The 26,408-nt window shown below is 39.5% G+C and overlaps 1 protein-coding gene and 1 pseudogene across 1 annotated transcript; both read right to left on the bottom strand.

Moving 5' to 3' along the window:
* Window positions 1-204: 204 nt before the first annotated feature.
* Window positions 205-9,687, bottom strand: LOC121903827 (annotated as a pseudogene).
* Window positions 9,688-13,436: 3,749 nt separating this feature from the next.
* On the bottom strand, window positions 13,437-26,280 carry atp6v0a2b (ATPase H+ transporting V0 subunit a2b). Its single transcript, XM_042420743.1, has 20 exons — window positions 25,696-26,280; window positions 25,231-25,309; window positions 24,678-24,775; window positions 24,368-24,505; window positions 24,160-24,257; window positions 23,024-23,150; window positions 21,162-21,244; window positions 20,966-21,059; window positions 19,979-20,191; window positions 19,275-19,425; window positions 18,612-18,751; window positions 18,362-18,519; window positions 18,114-18,204; window positions 16,721-16,839; window positions 16,402-16,612; window positions 16,149-16,268; window positions 15,912-16,031; window positions 15,669-15,786; window positions 14,817-14,988; window positions 13,437-14,707 (listed from the first exon to the last, which is right to left on the bottom strand). The coding sequence occupies exons 1-20, from the start codon at window positions 25,810-25,812 to the stop codon at window positions 14,602-14,604; spliced, it is 2,553 nt and encodes an 850-aa protein (XP_042276677.1). The 5' UTR covers window positions 25,813-26,280; the 3' UTR covers window positions 13,437-14,601.
* Between the last annotated feature and the right edge of the window lie 128 nt (window positions 26,281-26,408).

Genomic DNA, 26,408 nt, shown 5'->3' on the forward strand with positions numbered 1-26,408 from the left:
AAGAAAGAGTAAAAGTTGTATTCATTAATAGGCATTAGCAGACTTTTAGGTTGGAAAGATCCTGACCAACTAAAGCTCTATAGTCGACTGTAACACCAGACTGCCCTGCAAAATTAATGCCAGAATGAAGAGCTCACTGTTGTGTGCTGCCATCTAGTGAGCAAAGAATGAAAACTATGAAGTGGACGATGGATCCCCTTTTTTATGTCTTTCAATCAATTTATTTGTAAAAATGAACAAAGTGTCAATATAACTTGTTTTAATATGCACTTAAGTCAAAGGTATTTTTTGTCTCACAAAAACAGGCTTCTTTGTTATTAATTAACATTTTGGAATGGACTGTGTGAAAGCTAATCTGCTCAGTGAGACTTTAGTCAGTGTTGAGGCATAAACAGACACCCTGGAGCACCCGGTGGGAGATGTGCTCAGTGGTAAACAGATCTGCCTCAAACACCAACCCCACACCCATTGCATTCCTCCGCAAGGACGTGGTGTACACTAGTGTCTGCAGTGTATTCTGTGGTACAAAACACACAAAAATACTATGGCAGTTAGAAACATAAAAATAGTGAGGTACATTTATTTGCAGTTTAGTATGGAGGCCTGTAGTGCCTGTGGTTCACACCTGTAACCTGAGGCAGCGTGTCTCTATGGGGATGACTCTTACAATGGGAAGTTCAACAACCAGAGTTTTAGGTTTACTTTTCACCTGGCAGCCCTTCTCTGTGTCCCAGTCTGCTCCCTCCAGATACAGGCCTGACACAAAGCAGCCTTCAGGAAACAAAATAACCCCCATTGTTCATCAGCATTCATAACTTCACAATGGTGATACTTGAAATAGTGTCATATCATTACCCTGTCCTGGTCTGTCACTGACTTTGTCCTCACTGTGGCACTGGGTCACCTGTGTGTACAGTGTGGAAAGATCCAGAGGCCATACATTTTTCCTGCATGCGGCTTGGACCAGGGCTGTCAGGTAGGACTCTGGAATATGGAGTCCTGATAACCACATAACCTTTGGCTCTCCTTCATCCACCTAGTGGCCACAAGATAGACACACAACAGATGATACACACACTCAGATATAAAAAATATAAGAAGTTATACATAAAAGTGTGGGTCTTTCCTCACCCAGTAGCTATACTGTTCATAACGCCTCTTGAAATGACTCATCCAGTTGCCGAGGGACTTAAGAGTGTCAGGTGCCAACTTCTTCCAAATGGCAGGGATGTGACCATTAAAAAGCAACCTCATCCAACTCACTGCTCATGCCCACCTCACCAGCCAAGGCCTATGGACACAAGAAAATCAGATCAGATCTAAACCTCCTTGAGGTGGAAACACATAGCAGCTGTCTTTCATACCATCCTCTGCCCCTCCCTCTCACCCTCTGCAGCTCTACCAGAGATCGCTGCATGCGGACCACCAGTTTGTTGAAACGCTCCAGCTCTTGAAGCAGCACCACCGAGGTTGAGGAGATGTCCGTGCCGAGGTTTTACAGATCACGTCCAGGTCAAATAACTTGGGCAGCTTGTTCTGAATGTCCTGGGCCACTTGATTGATGTACTCATCTCTACTGATGCTTCCACCAGATTCACCTGAGGAACGACAGAGTGTGTAAAGGCCATAAGAGTGACAGCACTTGAGTGACAGCACTTGAGAACATCTTTTAAAAATTTGGAGCAGCTTCCTCTTCAAAAAACAGTAATGGATGAGGACAAGCAAATGTAGAATTTCAATCAAGTGAGATGGAAGATGAGAGATGGTACATCGTACCCGTCTAAGGCTGCAGGTCTATTAGATGAGTCCACATGTCTTTAGCTGCCTGTGTGTAGTATCCTATATCTGCATTGGAATGAAGACCTGTAACCTCTGGGGTGTTTGCCAGTGGCAGGGTCTCAATCTCATCTGTAACAGATAGCAGGGTAAAGCTGTGAGTGATGACAGAAAAATAAACTTTTTCTTAAGGTGAGAGAATGCAGAGTAATAAAAAAACTGACCAACATATGTTGTCTTGGGCCCATTTGGAGGGATCTTGTAATCTACATCCTTGTTAGTGAAGAAGTGGAAGCGGCGAAAGGTGTAAAAGAGAAAGTCTCCAAAGTACTAATCCATGTCGACAGTTAGGATCCTACGGTCAAAGCTATCTATGGCTCGTCCACCATACATCACCTATAAAACATTATAAGGATACTAAACTTACAGCACATAGCATGACTGTAGTGGAGAAAAACATACTGTATATATGCCATTTGTTAAAACACATAAAATTGAACCTAACCTCCCAAACAAGGTATTTAAGACTTCCCCAGGGAATATTGCTGTCTCCTTGGTTGTGAGCTTTGGTCAGGTAGGTGTTCAGGATCTCCATACTCACCTTTTGAGCACAATTGCATTGTTTACAGCATTGAAATATAATATATGACACAAGAAATCATTAATTTCCAATATGGTGTAAATGGCTCCTTGTGTCACTTACAAAGAAGTCAAACTCGTTGAAGTCATACGGGACATTCCAACCAATTTTGCCATACTTGCGTCTCTCCTGCACCACAGCATGGAAGAAGACCAGCACATAAACCAGGCTACGGAAGACCGGGTGCGGGCATGTAGTCAAGGTCTCATGGGAGATTTTAGAGTATGTGGCTCTCATGTTCAGCTTGAGACCATTGGGAGGCTCCGTCACTACCTGCACACAGTATTTAAGTGCATGTGAACACACTGTCGTAATTGTAGTGTCTCTGCAAAATATTCATTGTCAAAACATCAGTCTGAACAAGTCATTTGGTCTCATATTCAGCTTTCAAGGCTTATTTTTCCAGTGCATTCTCACTTGTTTGAAGATTTTCTACAAATGAATGTCAATATCTTTAAGTCAGGGAAAGGGATGATTTGTTTTGGAAACATGTGAAATTATGGTGAAATTGTTTGCATTTTTTGCTTTTTTTTAAAGCAAATAACATCAAATAATTTTTTTGTAGTATTGATAAAAATTTAGGTAACTATTTCAAAATATGTGACTACACTCATTACATATAGAAGTCTTATACTACTGTAGTAAATGTGCTAGCTTTATTGGATATACAGCATTCGGTGTAATTTTACCCACACATTGATAAAAATCTCCAAATACATCATGTATTGAACGTGATCTATAGATTTGCAAAAAACACATATTGTATTTTTCACATTTAAAGACTTTTGCAGTATGCCAATGGGGAAGTCTTTGATGGGGTTGGTAGTGATCCACAAGCGAAAGCTGGGGTGGGGCTTGGTGACCCTCTCTAAGGACTTCTCCAACTCCTTTAGCCATTTTACCAGCAGGTGGCAGTTCTGTAGCATCAATCACTGACCACGGGACACTGCCTTCTCCAGCAAGTGCAGTGCGATCTTCATCACAGATACAGGAGACAATTACTTTCAGCTTCTTTACTTTTTATCATTACTTTGTGTGAATACTTCGCAATCCCTCTCCCTGTGTCACTTGACCACACTAAAAATCTTTGGTACCTTCTCTTGGCCTTGGCCCATAGCAAGGAACTTGAACTTGTTGCCTCCAAAGCCTGACCTCTCTGCTAGTTTCATGAGGTCACTGGCTGGGTCAGAGCCAAGGCTCAGGATGAAGATAATGGGGGAGTTAGGTGTGCTCTGCTTGTAAATTGCATCAAAGCTGATCACAGGAGGCTGCACATATCTGAGCAGAAACAGGAAAAAACAACATGTATACACTTAAGGCTCGATCGTGCACTGTTAAAATGATATACTCTGTCAACTTAATCAAGTAATTGTTTAGTCTTCTTCAAGAACACCTTTGTGGATAGTGACAGATGTACAATATATTTGAATGTATAACTGAAATAGAAACAGTCCTACTTCTCGCCCATAGTGACAGTGACGTAGTCAGTGACGGCTCTGTAGACTCTATCAACATGGAAGCAGTGCAGCAGCAGCAGGTCAGTCCATTGTAGACTCTGGATAGGTCTCTCAGGTTGAAGATGTAGTGGAATTTCGAGGGAGTGGGTGGCAGATCTTTGATGATGTTGTTATACAGTTCCAGTGTGCAGAAGGTGACTTTATCACAAACCTTCTGTAATGCATCCTCAAATGACTAAAATGTTTGATCAAGTTTATTAAATATGAGGGATGAGGATGATTGAGATTCTTATTTTCTGTATTAATTCATGCTACTCACTTGGGTGTGGCCTTTGATAATGGAAGCATAGATAAGGTGCAGGGAGTCCACTGCAGGGAAAGGGATGCTGAAGACACTGAAGAGAGAGACGAAGCGTGGATCCACCTCATTCCTCCCACCTCCTGCCTTCCCCATGGCAGCAATGAAGCCAAAGTCCTTAAGTATTTTGCAGTTAAGCTCTTTCCCTCTGTCATATATGCCTCCTCTGTCCAATAACAGCTTCAGAAGCACAATAGGCTGTTGTGTGCCATAACTATCCACCTGAACGAGCACACAATAAATTAAAAAATGTCACACATACAGCACAAGCACTGTGACCACAGTAAAGGACATCGGAGACTTGGTTGGAAGCTTGCTGTACTGTAGGTACCTTTGGCATGTTCATGTCATCCATGAAGACCAGTAGCCTCTTCCCCACAGGGGTGCCATAGGTCTCTTTGGTCTTCTTCTCCACATTGGCCTCCAGGTTCCTCTGGAGGTCCATTGAAGTCGTCCTGGATGAGAAGTTGATGATCAGAGTAATCTGGAAACAGAAGGGAAGATATTTATAAAATTTGTGAAAACAACTGGAGTAACAAATTTACACATGCACGGTTAGACAGTTAACTCACTGATGTATCTGCGTTAAGGTTCTTCAGGAAGTTATGAATGGTGGCAGTCTTGGAAGTTCCAGACTCTCCAACCAAAACCACGGACTTCTTTATCTTTACCATCTGCCCCAGGATCCAGCTGGCTCTGGTAGCGTCCACAGTTAGGACTAGAGCAAAGTGTAAATCCATATGTACGGTATGTATGCAGGATACATTTTTTGTCCTCACTTATTAACTGACAGAATTGATCTTTACCTAGAATGTCAGCAAACTTCATTTCAGGGTTGTGGATGTATTTGGTGACCAGGGAACTCCAGGGAACCCACTTCATCTGTATTCCATCAAAATGGAAATCATAGAGCGTTGGCAGGTATCCTGTATGAATGCAGAAATTTTGTCATCAATAATACGATATGTAACATATTAAAATCCTCAAGCACATACTATATTTATGTGGAGAATACAATTATCAAGACATTGGTTTGTTTGATTCATTGAAACTGTACCTAAAAGGATATATTGTAGATAATATATGCTAATCTCATACCTCATCATTTAATTTTTTTTTTTACCTGGGATCTCACCAGGTCCAGCCAAAGCTTTTTCATCATGCACTGTGGTTAAGCAGGAGAGCTTTTTAATGAACTAATCAAACTTGATCCTGCCTCCATCCAGCAATGTGGCCTCTAGTGAGCAGTACAGAGCTTCCAGGAAATAACACTCCAGGACTTCGGCACTGTAGCTGTCAGTGTCTAGCAGGGCATCCAGCATCAAGCATAGCTGAGTCACCTGAACACACCACCGACACAAGCAGAATGAATCCAAATAGTCTGGATATGGGACAATTCTAATAGGGGTGCTGTAGTACATTTGAGACAAACCTACCATATTCAGATCTGTCTGAGGGACAACAGTCTTCAGTTTCTGGCCCTGTTTGCCATCAACAATACCATCCACGATCATGTCAATAGAACTGTGCACATATTTCTCAAATAGTTTGTTCAGCATTTCTTGTTCTTATACAAAAACATGAACAAAGTTGAAATATCAAATTATAAGTGAGTACAGTTATTACATGCTTTAGATGTTCTTTCTCAAACCTCAACAGGTCTGTTGTTCACCCATCTCTGCCAGTATGGGGTGTATCGCAGGTTTTTGGGGTCAACAAAGACCATCCCACAGCGGGAGACAGTGGCAGGGGAAGCATATTGCAGCCTGAACCTGAAACACATGGCAGTGTTTCCTTACAATGAGCTCTGAAGGCGGATTTGCATAAAAGTATTCAAGTGTAGGGAAATGTATACTGATGACAGCAGTCACTGAAATTCAGACAAACCTCAAACAGCAAGGCTCAGTGACTCTGGCCAGAGTGAGGAGCTTGTTGTCATCCATCACTGAGTTCATATTCTCAACCCACAGAGCATCCACATCCCCATCGAACAGGATGTACCTGTAAGTTAAAGTTCATGTCTTTATAGAGTATTTCATAGATATTCTTTTGAAAAGTCTGTGTTTCTTGTAAAATTTAAAGATGTTGGTAGTGGGGATCATTGTAACTCTGAAACTTGTTTTTTTAAATTTTTTACCTCTGCTCTTTTTTGTCAGTAGGCTTGTTGATATCACGGAAGATGTTGGTTAAGATCCCATCACTCCAGTCTCGAGTGTCAGGGTCCAGAACACCGTAGAGTTCAATGACATTCATGGCTTTGGGGTTCAGGCGATACATCTTGGTATGCAATCCCAATCTGATGATGACATAATTAATAGCAACTATATATATCAGGGCAGTGGTATGATGTTACATGATCTTAACTGAAACTGACTTGGTCTGAGCTTGACATAATGTGCTGATCACAACTGATTTCCCTCCACCTGTTGGGCCAACAGGTGGAGGGAAGTGTCTGGTCATCGTTGTCTCATACATCTGCACCACTTTATCTACCTGAAACCACAGACAGCATAGGGTATGTCAGCATTTACATGCTCAAACTATTTCTTTGCCACTGAAACTCAAAAGTCTTTAAGTTGAATACAGTAAGAAAGTCTATATCATATAGAAATGATTCTAAGATCCAGATGAGACACCCGGTTAGACAGTAGGATATATTTGTTCTGTTCCAGGTTCTGTTCCACAGCATCCTTGAAGTTGGGATAGCGAACGCAAGGACAGTCCAGTCCAGGGAAAAGATCTGAGATCAACCCAAGGAACAGTGGCACGTCCTCAAACAAACTTTGGCAGGTTCATGTCCCTGAGGGCTCACATCAACACCACATCCTGTGGAGAGGAGAGACAGAAACACCAGGCAATGAGTGACAAAAACCACAAACAATTACAAAATGTTATAGTCAATATTCAGTTGCTGTGAAAACCAAAGGTGCTGCTAATCATAAAAACATCCTAATCCCACTTGTACAGTATGACTGACACATATTACAAAGATGTGTTTATTTTTCACATTTTTTTAGATGTAATTTTCTTTTTTCTCAACTAATCAGACATCATTACTTGTGACAAAGCACTTTCACAGATGTGCTCAGTAAACCTTTTGAGGAATCACAAACAAGCCCTCAGTTCCATACTAGATGTAAGCAAATAGAGATGATTTTTCTTTTCACTAAATATAAATGAAAAATGTTCCATGGTTTCTACCTCATTGAGGTCTGGTGAGCCTCTCCTCAGCTCTCCTGTCATTACTAGGACAGACTTCAGGGCTCGCAGGCCAAAGTCATAATGAGACTGCTTGGACAGCTGTTCACGGGCCAACTTATACAATACTGTCATCTTCTTTGCAAGCACCTGAATATAACAAGAGCAAAGAGATAAAATCCTCAATAAGTAATTGACATGTTTAAGAAGACGGTAAGCAGTTTGCAGTTTAAGTTACAGATTTTCTGTAAATCTGAAAAATTTGAAAGTAATTTATTATAAATTATCCTTGCATTTCCAACTCACCTCAAATTTAATAATGTAATGTGTGTTTGTGTTTCTCACCTTGGCCATTAGGAAGCCCTCAGAGAAGAGCATGATCTCACAAATCTGCTGCAAATCTGGCACAATGACCACCACAGGCCTAAAGAGGGCTTTGACTGATTCAGGCAGCTCTGTGCGCCCAGCGTAACCTGGGTTCATGGTGATAAAAATCCCCATGCGGTCATCCAGGCTGATCTCCTGGCCCTCAAACTGATGTGTATGATGAGAAAGTGGTGGTTAAAAACTATTTTGAAGCGAGGTTCAAGTTAAATTATCGTGAGTGAAATAACCCTAAATCTTAATTTTTTGCAAAAACTGGAATGACTTTGATGCATTCATTCCTGGTTGTGCATAACTACAACAAACTTACCTGAAACATTTAAAGGCGCAGAGTGAGAGCATTACAGATGGTCTGGATTTGGAAGGAGATGACTGACAGCACTGAGGCATCAATGCGATTGAACTCATCAAAGCAGCCCCAGGCTCCACACTGGGCACGGCCAGAGAGGATCTTCCCCACAGCCTGCACACAAAGAGCAAATGAGTTCAGGAAAAAACTGGTGACACATGAAAATTAAAAAGATAAATAAATAAAGTAAGAGTGGCCACTTTGTCCAGCAGACAACATGACAGCATAGAGTTTGCACACTCAACAGACAATACAAATGATTAGGGCAACTTTCTTTCTGGTACAAGTGAGAACACTGGAAGCCAGGAAACAATTTGTTCACACTATGTTCATGCTGTATTTTTTCAGCACGTGTACACAAAGTGCATAAACATACCACAAGAACACATGCCTGATGATTACTGACACCCTCTATTATTCAAGGGGTGTGGTTGCAGTTTTTACATGTGACATATACAATGGAAATGAAAGTAATCAACTTACCAAGAATGTAATTCTAAAAGCATTTGTTTTGTGAGGAAAGATATTTATTCATCCTTTAGGACGAAAACAACGGCACTAAGATATTTTCCACTAGTTGTTGGTCCTGCAAGTGTAGGCCTCTCACCAGGTAGTCCATGCCCTCTCCACAGTTTGTAACCACACAGAGCAGGCCTAAAGCCTAGGCCAGATCTTTGGTAGACTCTGTCTTTCCTGTACCAGCCGGTCTAGCAGGAGCCCCACCCAGGTACATGGAGAGGGCCTGCATCACAAATACACATCCACATACACAGACAAGCTGTTGTCAAAACAAAGCTGAATTGACACGTGTCGACTGGAGTGTTGTTGACGCAAATTTGGAAAGTTTCACAGACCTGTGTGAGGGTGAGGTAGATCCGGTCTGTCAGTGGGGTTATGACCAATCGACCATTGAACCCCATGTATTCGTAGCCATAGGAGAAAGAGGCACTGCATTGACGCACAAATAGATCGTCATGTTCCCGGACCCAGTAGAATCTCAGTTGGCTTTCCCACTCAAACTCATGTGCGTCCATTATACTGTAACGAGCATTAAGAGACTTACACTGTCATGTATGTTGACATTTGGTTTTAGAACTGTGTGCTAAATGGAAAATTTTATCATAGCACAAAAAAACAAGACTAAAACTTAAAGTTGACCTGTTCAGCACAAAGTTGTCTACAATGTCTCTTGCATTGTAACTGCTTTGATCTGCTCAGCCAGCATAATGATCTTTGCTTCACTCAGGCTGTCCACTACAGAGTGGTAGCAGTTGACAAGGTACTTCAGATCACCCACATACCTAAAAGTAATGTTGAGATTACCAGAGATTACACCAATCAGTGGTTTTGTGGTTTAGTGTACTCTGCATTCAGTTATTGGTGAGTATCATTACCTGATGAATTTGTCCTCCTGTAAAGCAACATTTCGAACCAGCTCAGGCACAGTGTAGCCCATTGACACAAGGTAGATTGTCTCAGACATGACTTCAAAGATCTCTGGAGCAAAGTTTACAATGTATCGCATACCCCTTAGCATGCTGCCAATCTTTTAAATGTCAGCACGCATCTCAAAGTAGGATTCCCAAATTTGACCACTTTGGGTCCAGGAGTTCTCAAGGTCTGAAGAGTCTCTGTCTTTTCCCCTTCTTGAAGTTATTAAAGGTTGAAAGCTAGTTAGGTCATGGTAACATTACAGTCACATCTTATCCATGTGAATGTAAGTGTAGCCACCACTGAAATTCAAAATACAGTACTCAAAGATCACCTATTTTCCTATTTAAGTGGAACAGAGCTGGCTCCAAACTAGTTGTGATGTCACAAATCACGCTGGTAGGCCCACCCCTTAAAATTGGATTTTCAGTGAGCACAGAGAAACTTTCCACTTTCAGCAGACGAATGTGAAAACAGTCTTCAAGTGTCAAACTCTGCACACACATCATTCTGGACAGAGAAGCTCAAACATCTAACTGAAGGAACAAGAACAAAAGCATATTTTTGTGCGCAGGGCAACTTTAAACCTGCTCACACATTAGCCAACTTACCAACAGGAATTTCAACTTCAACCTCTTCCTCTCTAATACTTTTGAAAAACAGAAGACATGATGTCGAGTCTTCCTTGGAGACAACACTCAAATAACGGATAATTTTCTCTTCTTCTTCTCCATCTCCCCGACTGAGCAGTTTGTCGAAACAGTCAAATTGTGAATTGAAACAGGCTGGAAGGCAGTTCCATGACTTTGTATAGATAATTTAGTCCCAGAGTAAAGACCGAAAGGCAGCTGGCTGACCACTCTACACTTGATGAGAGTTTTGGTGATGAACAATCTGAAACCTTGATACTTTTTTCATGATTCAGTTGAAAACTTAATGTTGAAACATTATACTAAGTATTATTGATCCAGTCAAACCTGTATATCAATGTGATATTATTAATTAAATATCACAGTTGCTCATCCACTCATTTTACACATGGGGTTCAGTTTAATCATTACTGGAAGTACTGCTTAGCCTGTTACAACAGTTGTATAACGTCTTATATATCTTTGTCAAGCCTGAGAAAATTATCCTTGCAACATCATCAGGGTTGGAGACTTCAAATCGCGTACAGAGAGCCTGTGATACAAACAGGATGTGGTTGATTGTTTCACAAAGTAGCATTACAGGAAATGTGGCATTCAGTATTTTCTGAGCTCAGGATATCTGGGCCTTTGCTGCAAAGATTTTGACATTAATTTTTTAATCCATCTTGTGAACCCCCCAACTTTAAGGAAGTGCAACACTAAATTGCTGTAGTGACTCTTTAAATGGCATGAACAGTATATGGCTTAACATGACTGGCAATCAAGTCAGTTTTCATCAATAAATCAACAGATTAACAGATTATAATTTAATAATGAATAAAATAAATAAATAAAAAGAATTAGATAATTGACTTGAAAATGGTAGGAAAGTAAGTTAAACACAAATTAAAAATTGGTCAATTTAGCTTGCTGTATCTAGCTTGTTGGTTAGATTTCCTCTGAGGGCATTATTATGATATATCAGAGACTGCTGTTAATGGGATGGTGTTTTGGTAATTAATAAATAACTGATAAAGCAAATGACAAAAATCACTTAATCAGCTGGTTTAATTGACAAATCAATAATCAGTTAACAAATCAGAAATCAAACAAATAGATGAGTGACTGTTTTGTGACAACAGACTTGATAAAAATCATACAAAATGTGTTATTTATAGCAATCCCTCCCTCCAGTATACTGCACTGAGGCTTTAACATGTTGTCCAAATTGTTTGTGGGTGTTTCCACTTCATACAAATCAACATAAAGCAACATTTAAAAAGCACAAAGGTCACTTTCAGATTGTACTTTTAAAAACAAAACACTTACTGCACACAATATATAGGTTAATGAATGAGAAATGCAGTTATGGGCTTTGGGAGGGAAAAAAACAACTCAAACAAATACAGTTTATTACTGACATGTCATATCTAACCATTGCCATAGTCAGAAAGCAGTGCTAAACCTAATCTCATGGAGTCAGTACTGAAAACAACTAGCTAACTCCTCCACTGCTTTCATAAGGTGCTGGATTGGTGTGGAAATTTCTAACTTGATTTACAGTTACATTGTCCTCAACAGCACAGTTGCCTCAAGACATACGTGTATATACAGTATATGCCATACAGACTGTTGGTCAAACATGAAAGTAGCAGGCCAAAGCTGAAGATTTTTTGTCAAAACATTAAGAAGCTGGAGTGTTTGTCAATGGGGATAAAATAGCTGATAATATTACAATTAATGGCAAGATTAGGCCTGTGTTGGAGGAAATTACGATACCCCCTAAAACAACCCGTAATACAATTTAGAGTTAACAAAAGGCAAATCATGGCTCATCAAACATCCCTGACCCTCTAAAAACAGGGACTGCCAGTTATGTCATAATTTCTGACACCATCTGGTCCTAACTTTCAGAAATGTATGGAAAATTATGCTGCCAGTGAAAAAGTGCAAAACATCTCAATAATGCAACGGTGACAACGGTCAACTCTCCTTCCCTTAACGAAAAATTCAAACACTAATTCCATATAACAATACTTCAAATTCACAAATTCAGCAGATACTACTAATGCCAGATATCAGTACATTCTTCAATCTTCTCTTATAACATTTAATACAGGCCAACCGCTGTGTCAAATAGAATATAGGATATTTATAATCTTAATTATCTGTCCAGTCACAATATAAGGGGCTCCTGACAAGCTGTCAACAAATGAATGATACAAGTTTTCAATACAAATTGTACAGCAAGTGACGCATAGGCAACACTGTGAATGCATTAAAGCACTTGGGTCAAAATAACATTATTAGATCCCCTCCAGTAACATTAATGACATCTTGACAAAACACAGCTAGCTGCTGGTAGGTCCACCCCTTAAAATGGGATTTTCAGTGAGCACAGAGAAACTTTCTAGTTTCAGCAGACGAATGTGAAAACAGTCTTCAAGTGTCAAACTCTGCACACACATCATTCTGGACAGAGAAGCTCAAACATCCAACTGAAGGAACAAGAACAAAAGCATATTTTTGAGTGGAGGGTGACTTTAAACCTGCTCACACATTAGCCAACTTACCAACAGGAATTTCAACTTTAACCTCTTCCTCTCTAATACTTTTGAAAAACAGAAGACATGATGTCGAGTCTTCCTCGGAGACAACGCTCAAATAACGTATAATTTTCTCTTCTTCTTCTTCATCTCCCCGACTGAGCAGTTTGTCGAAACAGTCAAATTATAAATTGAAACCGGCACAAACTCGCTGTTTGATCCATTCCACTCGTAAATCGTCGTGGACCATACTCGTTAATTATAATTAGTTAACTTGAAAACGGAGTAGTAAAACATTTCTTTCAGGTTAACCTGTCGCAATTTGAAGCTAGTTTTAATAACTAGGGTTGTAGCTTAGCAGTTCCACGTTGCCTTGGCAACCATCAATGGTTTGAGAGTGTGGGTAATTCATTCCCAGAGTACAGGCTGGAAGGCAGTTCCATGACGTTGAATGGATAATTTAGTCCCAGAGTAAAGACCGGAAGGCAGCCGGCTGACCACTCTACACTTGATGAGAGTTTTGGTGATGAAGAATCTGAAACCTTGATACTTTTTTCATGATTCAGTTGAAAACTTAATGTTGAAACATTATACTAACTATTATTGATCCAGTCAAACCTGCATATCATTGTGATATTATTAATTAAATATCACAGTTGCTCATCCAGTCATTTTACACATGGGGTTCAGTTTAATCATAATTATCTGTCCAGTCACAATGTAAGGGGCTCCTGACTAGCAGTCAACAAATGAATGATACAAATTTTCCATTCGTGGAATGTTAAATTGTACAGTAAGTGACGCATAGGCAACACTGTGAATGCATTAAAGTAAAAATCATATCCCATTGACATTCATCTTTAATTCTGTTGCAACATTTTAAAATATAATAAATTAAAAAAATAATTCTGTAAAAGTATTTACATCTCATCACACTCCTGCCCGGGCACTTTTCTATACCAAAAAGTCACAGGATCCTTCGCAGTGTTTTGGTACCACAAAGTAAGAATACAAGGGAAACTGAAGAATGGTACAGTATGCTGTCATTTGGTTGTACTTCTTGTAAGGCAGTCAGTGCAACAGAAAGTTGAGCAAAAACTACATGTAATTGAAAGGTGGCTCGCTATCAGGCGTATGGAAACCACAACTGCCAAAACTAAAACTCAGTGGGGGCGCGACAACATAACTGCATTAAAGGATACAATTATGCCAAAAATAACCGAATCCAGAAAAAAAGAAATGGATGGATACAAAAATACTTTTTTCAGATCTTTTTATCTTTTATTACTATCAGCCAATGCCAACAATAAATCTCTCCTAATGAGTGACGTCTGTGTAGACACAGCTTGGGGTCATTCATTTACTTATTACTTTATCTTTTTCACTTATTTATTCTTAGTTTGGCAGGTGTGGTTTCCCGTTCAGGTCACATCAACAACCAATAAAGCCTCATAAGAAAACTGACGCTTTTAGGTATGGGAGTTAGATTTTAAATTTGAGCCTCACAGTTCAACCTGACAAAATATCCTGCAGTGAAGCATACTGATCTTGATACAAAGTACAAATACCCTGTGTTACATAAATTTAGACTACGAAAAACAGTAATTTTTCAGCAGTACATTCTGTACTGGTTGTGTTCTTTGAACTGTTGGGAGGGCAGCTTGTTGAGGTCCTTCGACGTTTGTGAAGCTCACAATAAATTGTTTTCACATGACAAATTTTTAAAAAAGGTGAAAAGAAAAAAATCTAAATCAGCTTGTGACATCACTGGCATGTTTTGGCTTTGTTTACCACCTAACAGTATTACCAGACAAGCCCCTTCACAGTAAGCCATCATGCTCCTCCTAACCCGGGCTCAAAGCTGGAGGGCATTAGAGCAAAGGAAAAGGGGCAAAACTTGACTCCAGCTCCACTGTAGAATTTATTCTGAAACTCCACCCTGAGGAAGAAACAAACAGCTGCTGTGAACATAAAAACACTGAAATAACTGAAAGCAATTTGGCTTTGTCTATGACACAAGGACTCTAGTGATTATTGTTATATTTTACCAGTGCAGCCGGAGGGCATGAAGGAATGCAGAAAGACCCTCCATCACCAGGAGGATGGACACAGTAAGCACGGCAAACAGGCCAAACACTGGAACTAGGAATAAAACCCCGAGTCTGGTGTCCATCCTTAGTCCTACTCGCATCACCATGGCCCACAGCACCTCTGATAGCTCTGTGCAGAGAAAAAGAGCATATGCACCATCTTTTTAGAGGATTACAGCCAACAAGGGTATGTTTCGGTTACTAATATTGTGAGTCAGACTGATCTCAGGCCCGTCACTGGTGTAAATTTGTTGGCTTCGATCTAGGCTGCTATTAATTAATTAAAGACTAAGTTGTTTTTCCTGTACAAGTCATTCCAGGAATTTGACTAGATATGACCTACTGACATTTCTGCAACACTTCTTAATTAAGTCTAAATTCAAGTCATATTAACAAAATGGCTATAGTGCACAGGCATAACAAGGTTATATACAAATATTAGAGAGAAATATTGAATGGCTGTTTCATTCTGCCTCCTTAAAACAGCCCTGTAATAAATTTTCCATTTAGTTGTGCCAAAGGAAATAAATTCAGTTCAGTAAACCATGAAATACAGTGAACGGGCATATTTTAAGATGTTCTTACATCCAGTCAAAATGTGCTTTTAATGAGGAATTTTCCCATTGAGGTGTAGCAAAAGAAAGAAAAAAGAGAGAGAACAAAAGAAAATAAAACTGATTATCATACCATCATTATACTTAATTAGGCTACTCTGAAGTAATTTACTTATTTTGCTTTCAGTGTGTGCTAGTACAGGTTTGAAGGAGGGACAAACTACCTGTGTTTTCTACTGCAAACCATTGTACTCACGGGCATGTGCCAGGCTCAGAGCCCAGAGCCTTAGGTAGGAGGCTGTGTTGGAGATGCACCCCAGGCAATACTCTATAGTATGGATGGCCTGATGCAGGAACTCATCTGCAAGGTCAAACTTTTACAACAACAAAAGCAAAACTCAGCATCACAGACAGAAACCAGGAAAACATTAGCAATGCTTGCCATTAAACAGATATTTAAGATTAATAGCTAAGTATCTAGATGTCGTGCTGTGCTGACCTCCTCGCTCTGGAGCTCTCCACTAGAGGAGAGATCACTGTGACTGCTGCCCTCCTCCATGTCATGAGCCCTCATAAGGCAGAGCTCCTCTTCACTGTTACGCCGCACGCGCTCATATCCCTGAGAAAACATAGAGCAGCTAATCAGATCTGCATATTTACATCCACAGAACAAATATATTTCACATCTACATATTTCCATCCATTCACAGGCAAACATGCACTTCAAAACCCTCACCCTGTACATTCCTAAGCGGTGGCTTCCATTTTGAAGCCAATAAAGGTAGAGTGGTTTCCCCAGGAGTAAGACAGGCACTGAGAGAACGGCTATGACCACCAGAAATACTTGCAGGCCAGTCTGGAAGGAGCAAAACAACATTGCGTAATACTGTTATGATCAGTGACATTTGTAGTCTGTTTTAAACCAGCGTTACACATCATCTGTTCAGGAAGAACACTGACATTCATGCAGATTTAAATGAGCTTCTCACCTGTCCTGGGTAGAGGGGCTGCACTGCATCACTTTGCATGAGGAACATGTTTATGAAGTGAATGAGGATGCTCGGGGCGTGCCTGGAGTCCTTAGCAGAGTAGGCAAGCCACTTGTATATTATCATGAACACCAGGTAGCCAAATAGACACAGCAGGAACAGGAGCTCCGGGAGGAAAACCAAGTACAGGTTGTACTTCTTCCTAAAGTGCCTGTTTTCATGATGAAAGTAAGGCAGGCTATTAAGTACTACAGCATGACATTTAACATTAAGCTCTTTACAATATAAAAAAATATATACTTGAAATTCCAGTACTTACAAATGGTTAAAAGTGCTGAGGATGACCCCGAAGCTCATGTGTATGATGCCCACTATCACTGACATCTTCATCTTATAGGAGTTTAGAAATGTAAGTCGGTTGGATGCCAAGTTCCAAATCTGTACAATGGAAAGATTATAAATAGATATATATGGTATTATACAATGGGTCATTTCTAGCAAACAGCATGACTGATAAAAAGATGAATTCCTGCACTGTTACTTAAATCCCATAAAGCAAAGCTAGCTGTATTTTGTCAAGATGGCATTAATGTTACTGGAGGGGATCTAATAATGTTATTTTTACCCAAGTGATTTAACAACTTCAATTCCAGGCAATCAACCTTCTTTATGCTCCGTGTGAGAGTAACATTACCACTAATCAAGCACAACTACGGTTTATAATAGTGATGCACTGATCCAATTTACTGTATCAGCACAGATGCAGACCTTATTAAAAGCATCAGCCAGACAGGACAGCTCCACACTATTTCATAATCCTTGTTGTTAATATACTAATGTAATAATATTTTATCAAGACATTTTTATAAACCTTCTCAAAGAATATGATTGAAATTTCACACAGCCTGAAAAGAACTGTAGGTTATGGTAGGGTATGACTTTTAGTTACATCTACGTTTCCTTACACATAAAAGATGATCCTAACCAGTTCCACACACTGAGGATTACACATTTTAAAACTGCCTTGGCATCACCCTGAGTTTGAGAAGAAGTATCAGGACAGAAAAGGTGCAGCCTGTTCATTTATAGTTCTTCAGCTGGAATTCTAGTACAATATAAAATGCTTGTAAATGTTTTTTATTGCTGTTGTTTTATTGTTGCTATGATTTAATACTGCAGACATTCAAATTTCCCACTGAGACAATAAAGTATATCTCATCTTATCTTATCTTTTACTTAGTCGGTGTATTTCAGAATCTGACAGGAACAATGTGCAATTCCTGTAATTTATGGAAGGTGTGTCCTCCACTAATCAGAAGGTCGGTGGTTTGGTCCCTGACTCCTCCTGTCTGCATGTTGAAGTGTCCTTGGGCAACCTGATACTGAACCCTAAGTTGCGCCAACACCCTACGTGGTAACACATTACTAACAAGGTCTTGTGTTACTCATTATATCTGGTCAGGGTTTATACCAACTGTTGTGGTAATCAGGGAGCTAATTAGCATTTTATAGATTTGGCTATTACACGTACATACAAAACTATGCTTATGTTACATGAACATGTCCTGGTGACAGAATACACAGAGTGTTTTTTTTACTGTGATGTGTGTGAGTTTACAAAGTACCACAATGAGAGACAATCTTTGTAAATGTGGTATTACATGAGACATCATGTCATAAATCATGACAAGGCTTCAATATTCTCCACTTACCGGGTCAATTCCCAGAGGGTAGGGTCCTTTGAAAACTCCTGTGACATTTGGATCCAGAGTAAGCAAATGATTCCCACGGATATCTTCTTCCCTGTTAGTTACAGATAAGACCATGAGTATGTCAATGTGTGTCAATTGGCTTTTCATCAAATTCACTGCCAGCAAAACTTATTCTTATGAAATTGTGGGTCTGCTTAAAGTGTTTTTATACCATTACAATGAAATCCTTCTTGTCATGAAGTACTCACTTCCACACACTAGCATTGATCATGGCGTTCACACTCCATCCAGAACCAAAGATGTTCAGGGACTTTGAGAAACAGTCGTTGTATATCAAGCCAGTGTAGATGGAGAACAGACCCATCATCAGGATGATGTAACGGCCCTCAAAGAATGTGTTCCAGATCTGCATGTACACATCAAAATGACGCAGTTATACTTTCGACATACTGAACGCTCCGTGCTGGCATTTGTTAGGATCCGTAAGTACTCACTCACCTCATTTCTAGTGTTTTTAAGTTTGCGGTTGTTCTCGTACAACACCATCCAGAAGGCAAACAGAGCCATGATAGCTCCATGACCCAGGTCCCCAAACATCACAGCAAACAGGAACGGAAAAGTGATGATTGTGAAAGGAGCTAAATATTAGTGGGAGGGGGGAAAAAAAGAGTCAAGACTAACGTTACATATAAAGTGAAGCACTTCTCAAAACATAGATATAAAGAAATTAAACAGGATTTTAAAATCTTGCAAAAGCACAGGCCTCAAAACAAAATAACCTGACCTAAAATAAATTAATTATATAATTGCAACTGCCAAGTTAGTGTAAGTTGAACAAATGTGAAGCATAACAAAAGATGGAAATACATTTGAGAGGGAATTTGAGGCGTTTCACTCATCGTAACCAGAACTCACACTTAGTTCTGGCTTACATTGCAGGAATCACAGGTATGACAGAATTACAATAAAAAGATCTTACAATTGTGACTCTGTGAATACTGATACACTGACTTATGACCTGTTAAAGTCTTCATATTGTTAGCTTTACACTTTAGTTTGGCTCATGGATATTTTATTTTTGTGCCTCATCTGATGATGCATGTGTGCACATACAGAGAGGAAAAAAAATAATTTACAAGAAAGGCAAAGGATTCCACTTACCAGGGTTAACCTCTCTGTAGCTGCCCACTCCATAAGCGTCCACGATGTTTTGGAAACCAGAGGTAAATTTGTTGGTCCTGATCAGGGTGGGGGGAGTGTCGTTGGTGGGGATACGATTGACAAAGGAAGGAACTGTCGCTCCACTTTTTCTCTGAAATATCAAATCAAGATGTCAGCATCAACTACCATCATTCAAAATGTCTTGAAACATGTGATTTACACAGCAAGAAGGAGCATTCAAATGCAAAAAATAAAATAAAACAAAAAAAAGACAGTAGATATAAAGCCCCTTTGTGGTTGAGCAGTTTTGTCATCATGTATTCATTTAACAACCAGTTGTGGTCAACTGTTGAATAAACATCTGTAGGAACAGTAATCCTGTGTGTGTGCCTTTTTATTTCAATATCCCAAATGCCTTCTGTCCTCCACACAGTGGCCTTACAGTGCTCTCACCAAGTCATGTTTTTCTTAATCTTAAAACAAAGAGGGCAAAGTAAGTTCGATCCCTCTGAGAGTACTTGCTTTTACAATAACAACACCCAAGTTTATAAAGTAACTGCCCTGGTTAAGTAAAAGAAAAACAAAGCCTGTAGTGTCAAAAATAGAACAATCCTTGATATTTCATTTTTGTCTTTTCTCATGTACACTGCTGTTAGTGAAATATTCAATAAATTAATTGTTTAAAAAAAAAAGGGTCTCCTCACCGATCCGTCTTCTAGGGCTCTCCGCAGGGTGGGAATGTCATTGACAGGACACCACACCTCTGCAATCAGACACTTGTTGGTAACATCAAAACTGCACAGGTTGAGAATATAGTAGATGGCTTTCATCTTCTTGACCTGGATGACCCAGGTGTAGACAGATTCTGAAGCCTTGATCAGGACCTGTCTTAGGTAGTCCTCTGTCCTATGAAGCACCTGGAAACAATAGGAGATAAATAAACTATTTGTGAAAGTATATTAGAAAGAGATACATTACAAAACTTTATTTTAATTTTATGTCTATGATTATATGGAGCACACAAAAATGTAAACATAACGTGTTTACATTTTCAACTAGAGGCATGTGTGTGTTAGAATGAGAGAAACAACAAAGAGAGTAGGAAAGCAGTCAAGAGAGGAGAAAGGATGAAATAAAGTATGCATGTAAAAAAAAAAAAAGAAAAAGAAACAACAGCCCAACTTTCAGCTGAGGCCTCACGTTGATCATGTGCTAAAAGTGGGTGGGTCAGGTGCATTTCTATTTTTCAGTCACAGTGGTTTAAAGCTACCAAATGATCCACACTGAAATGCCCCAGACAGAAACCCAACCGGCCGTCTAACTGCCAGCACCGGCTCACTGCTTGAGTTAATCTTTCAAAAAATAAATCAGCCATTTATTTTGTTCCTAGGTTCTTTGTTCTCTGACTATAAAAAGCTGGTTAAAAGGAGAAATCCTCACCAGATATAACATAAAAGATTAACTGAACACAAGATTTTTTTACAGGCTTGCTTTGGAAAATGTATTCCTTAATCTTTCAGCCCACCACAAAAAAACAACAAACATCTAGAGATATTTTAACCCATCTAGCTTGTATTTTAACAAGGTCGTGATGGTAAAGACATTCACAAGTAAACCTTTAGAGAATGACAAACAGACCAAACCATGTTTTCTGTCACCAACTGCCTAAAAAAGGTTCTTGTGAGACATACTGTGTGCAGGTCTTGAATGCGAGTTCTCAGTCCTTCCACAACATCATTCCGTTCCTCGTTGCTACTAGGATATGGATACAAGTGACAGTGGTAGCTATGGGGGAAGAAAAACAGATATTGTCCCTTTTTAACTTTTTTTTTGCAATTAAATAATAGAGCCACCATGAGATTGGATAACATATTGCGGAATAATTACCAGTCACAAATCTTCTTCACTTTCTGGCCAATTTGGTCTCCCCAGTAAGAGATTAGGAACACCACACTTTTGGTAGGCTCACCCTACACATAGAGAAGAAGAGGAAGAGTTTATACAAGTAATTAGACATAACTGCTCCACTGATGATAAAAAAAAGATGTGTCATTTTTGGCCCAAGGAAGTTTTCAAGTGATGTTTCATACAACAAAAAAACACTGACTCAGTAATAAAACAAAAGATACATTTATATTTGTTTGAAACTGCACCAAAACAAAACTGAAAAGCACTTTTGGAACAGTGGATACGTTTACATGCACACTAATATTCCACTATTATTCCAAATATGACAATATTCTGAATTTGATACGGGTCATGTAAACAGCATGTTCCATTTGGATATTCCGAATTAGGCCTTATTCCGAATGTAGCATTTTCTGATTAAGACGTGGGATATGCTGGTATTATTCTGATTTTAGGAGCATTCCTTGGATATACAGCTCAGTTGGGGTTTTTACCACAGATTGTGACACACGGCCTCTTGCCTGTTCACCCCTGCGCAGGCAAAATGACATATGCTGGAGCAGGAAGGCAGACAGAGGAGAGGAATGAGAGGAGAGTGAAGAGCTGTTCAGGGAGAGCTGGAAAAGCAGTGTGCGCCTTCTCCGAGACAGGGATGGAGGGGTTTGGTTATTATCCTGACTCATGGTGACAACTCGGTGTGATGCACCAGAAACACGTAGCAGTGTAGTAAATATCATGGGACAACCTAGGTACCGGATGTGCCTGTAACTATAAATTTACACCTCGCTGCTTTACTTCACTAACTGCAGAGATCTTGTGATTCCTGTTCCCACTGGAGCAGAAGGAAACCCTGAAAACCCTCTGCATGTAAACAGGAATATTAGTGGAATATTCATTTTTCATTAGCCATGTAAATAGCTTAGCAGGAATCTTGTCTTTTTCAGGTTGCAAGGGCAAAAACCAGAATATTTTGTGCATGTAAACATAGTCATTGTCTCTGCATTTTCCTGACTTTCCATCAGTCGAAGTATGTCCTGACATTCCATTAGTGATCAGTCGCAGCCTGGCATGTTTAGTCTGCCTTCTAGTCAAGTAACGGAAATGGATAAGTGGATTAGTGCCATCTCAACACAAACAGACAAGGATCACAGCACTGACTGTTTATGAAAACAGTAAGAAAGACTAGAATCCAGACTTCATAAAAGTGTCGTCGCTGTTGTTTTCAATTTTGTTATTTGACAAATTTATATTTGGTCAGAATTTCATGTCATTCTTTCATTTCTGTCCACATTACTCTGCCCTCTGAACTGTTTGGTAACAATCTTCACTGTGGCAACACTACACAAACAAGAAGTGACAATCATATTTTTATATTTTTTTAGTGATATTTTTACACAATGTAATTTCAAGAAAGTCTGGACTATTTTTCTGTGATGTTGTTGAAAACAACATTTTTATCAAAATGTTGAAAATACAAACTTTTATATTTCACTTATATTTTTATTTTACTTTCTAGATGTAAATTGTGGCTTTAAACTGAAAGGATTTATGTATATCTCCTTACAAATGGTCCCCACCACACATAAATGTTGATCTTATCAACAAACATTATTGAAATAAGAGATTATTGATTAGTCTCACTAAAGTTCTTCTTACTGTGACACGGATGACCAACTTGGAAAGTGAGATAAATACAACAGAGCAGATTCATGTTTACAATTCATGTAATTGTGTCTTTTTCCAACTCTGTTGATACTCTAATCTCACACTGTAATGCAGGGAAGACATAACAAAAGCTATTTAACTTTTAACACTAAATAAATAAGCCTTGAGAAACCTACCGTGTCAGGATTTTCGAGATACTCCTCTACCTCAGCGTAGCTAAGGATGGTGTAGCCTTTACAAACTCTCCAAAGCATCCGCTCAAAGGCCTCGATCTTCACCCTCTGAATAAGCCCAGAAATGAAACTGGAAAAGAATGAGGAGAACATTCACAAACAGTCCTGCATGTGTGCCTACTAAGGCTGTCACAGACTTTTACTCTCTTTACAGAATATTAGCAGCAAGACATATCACAATAATGATATCATTATGCAATCACAATAACCTTAATTAAAATAATATTCAAAATTCATCTTAAACATTGTTAATGGTTAATCACTTCGTTGCCAAGTTTAAAAAAAAACAAAATCTTTTGTGCATTTGCAGAACAAGATAAAACACTAACATCCTCACATTGATATTTAAACTATGTGTTTGCATGTGTGAACATCTCCACTGACATGAGTGTGAGCAATCCAGTTAACGTCACAGTGGCTGTAGCTTTGCTATTACAATACCCATGCAATCTTGCACTATTAATGTCACGTTGTGCTCGACTGAACATAATACAAGATGCCTGCTGCAGCTTTTACATTCTATGTTGAAGAAAAGCAAGGATATGCAACTATGAGGTTAGCGGTCTTTTCTTCGAGCTGGTATTGTCGCATTCACAACCAACAAAAACTCACATTCAACAAAATTCTTGTTGTCCTTATCACAAAGTCCACAGTATTCCCCATGAACTAAGTTAACTTCTTAGAATAAGGTTTTGCATGATCATGTTGAAAAAAGAGACTTTTAGTTATTGCAATTTGTTAACCTCTGTGTGTGTGTGTGTGTGTATATACACAGTGCATCTGTAAGTGAGAAGAGCAATGGCAGACAGAGAGGACACAGAGAACTTATTTATCAGGAAAACAAAAACACAACGTGCCTCATTTGAAATTTTGTTTAAATGTAAAGCAGCAACTGTGAAACCCATTTACTGTCTCCTCATATCATTGTGGCTTGAAAATTACACACATGTATTTTCATTTTCAAAATGTCACAACAATTGTGAAAACCGGTATAACATGACACACTTGGCGCATACTGTCAACTCCACTCACTAATAAAGACATAATGCTGATATAGCTAGAAGAATTTCAGTCCTCACCCCAGTTTGGCTCCTAGCCTCTGCATGCTGCTGTAGTCCATCATTGTGTCTTTTTCTAGGAAGGGAAACTCCTCATACTGTACTTGTAGGGGCTCTCGCTGGAAGTAAAACGAGAGGCGGGTAAGGGAAAGAAGAACAGTTTTCTTTGCTATATAAACAAAATGAAAATGTGGGTGTACAGGCTCCAGCTATATTGTGACACACTGACCTCAGCATTTCTCTGAACAAAACTGCGAGTGATGCGCAGCATGTGTGTGTACTCTTTCAGCTCCAGCAGATTCTTCTGCAATTTCTCTTTATTCCTGGTGACCTCCCCTAACTCAACTTCCAGCCTCTGTAGCTGCTCCTGTGAACACGTACACACACAGAGCCCCGATAACCATAGGTATAACATAATAATAATAGTAATTTATAAAGGTGACAAAGTAAGATTCTGTGTTTTACAAGGAGAAAACATAGTACTATCAAAATATTAAATTCACAAATGATATGTGATGACACATAAGCAAATAACAAACCATTATAGCCATGACATGTTTGGGCAAAGGAGCCACTGGGTTCACATCTCCTTCCGGCAGTGAAATGTCTGCTTTCTTGATTTCCCTCAAAAGGTATCCTGTTGAAAATAGACAACAATCTTTTTTAAGATGTTAAAGGTAGGTAGTGTTTTCTTTTGCCTGTGAGACACGAGTTTCACTGCTCAAAAAAAGTTTCCGAGTGCTTTGCCAGCCTTTGAATAGTGCTCGACTGAAGCAGAGTCTGACAGTGAGTTATTCTCTTCTCTTAATCTAATAGAACATGGTTTAGTTAACTAAGGACAGTGTTTCATTCAGCTAAATCTACAACCAGCTGACATTTCTCATGACTGTAGGGTCACTGGCTCTAAATTCAATTCAATGAGAGGGCCTTCTGTGGTAAAATGTGGTTAAACGGCTTTGCTTCAGTCCCATCACTTCTGTGTCCTCACTCCTGTCTGAGGAACAAGAGTTGTTCCCCAAAGTTTGACTAAAACTACTATTACTGTTAACTAATCTCACTATGAATTGTGTATTAGGGATCATATATCCTTACCAAGGATCCTCTCCATCTCTTCACATTTTTTTATCTCATTGACGTGTTTGCGCTGGAATGCATTAACGCTTGGATTGAGCTGAAACAGGTGCAAGAGACACATTAAATCAACAATTAAATGTTTTTTCAATCTTCATCGAGAAAGTGTGAAATACGCTTAACTATATGTTCAGGACAAATCATCATAAACCATACAGCAAGTACCTGTGCGTGCTGCTTTACAACATTTAAAAAAAACTTTCTTCTGTGAATTACAAACAACTGCCACGTCTGCCTTTTATATAAAGCAAAAGTAAGTGACATGTTACATAAGTTCAGGTGATATGAAAGCTAAAGCAGCAGGTGAAGTTAGCTTGTAAATCGTTACTTCGTCGTGTTTCCTCCTTAGCAAACTCAGCATTTTCTTTCAAAGTGAGAGATAACTTAACTGTTTTTCAGGAGATTTAAAACTGGTCTAAAACTTACGTCTCTGAACTCCACAAGCCCCAGTTCTCCAAGTTCACTGATGCAGTCGTATGCTGACCCAGACTGCAGAAACAGCTGGGCCAAACACATCTCTTCACCTCGGAGCAGAGAGCCCATTTTGACAGTTTGCTGTTATCTGCCGACTGGCTAATATTAGCGAGCTAAATAGTTAGCCGGCTGAGATTCCTGTAAATTATACGTCAACGGCGGCCAGTCAAGTCCCTCTTGGTCCTTTTCATTTTTAGGCTCTTGTGATTAAAATGTATTTAACATGCATGACGCTGACTTTGGTTAGCGTTAGCTATCCTTACAGCAGATGCTGTTCCTGTTAGCTAAAAAAGGCTAGCCGGTGCGCACCGTGTTGTAAATTCCTGGATGAAAATAAATAGTCCCGTTCAAGTTAAATCTGAAGATGTAAGGCACCCGATATTAAGACCACTGGCGTCGCATGTACAAAAATATGGTCTCAACTCTTCTCATAGTTCATGAAGTTTCAGCAGACGTCGTTCGCCAGCTCCATACTCCACGTCACGTCACGTCACGTCACGTCGCTTCACACTGTTGATCCTGTTGAATCGACCAACTTCCAGCACAGCAGTCAATGGGCCTTTGACCAATGACCAGCGCCGCCTGGAGTCTGCGCACTACTCACCATTTACACAAAGCAGTGCTGCCTCTAAACCCTCAGCTGTGACTGAACGTGATGTATGCTC

The sequence above is a fragment of the Thunnus maccoyii genome, chromosome 9 (assembly GCF_910596095.1).
Source record: "Thunnus maccoyii chromosome 9, fThuMac1.1, whole genome shotgun sequence".
NCBI classification, from domain to species: domain Eukaryota; kingdom Metazoa; phylum Chordata; class Actinopteri; order Scombriformes; family Scombridae; genus Thunnus; species Thunnus maccoyii.

Excerpts from the sequence above, each read along its gene's own strand:
- atp6v0a2b (XM_042420743.1), bottom strand. The coding sequence starts at position 25,812 with ATGGGCTCTCTGCTCCGAGGTGAAGAGATGTGTTTGGCCCAGCTGTTT. Across the intron at positions 24,506-24,677 it reads AACATGTCATGGCTATAATG|GAGCAGCTACAGAGGCTGGA; the intron begins GTTTGTTATTTG and ends ACGTGTTCACAG. Across the intron at positions 16,613-16,720 it reads CTCAGCACTTTTAACCATTT|GCACTTTAGGAAGAAGTACA; the intron begins GTAAGTACTGGA and ends TCATGAAAACAG.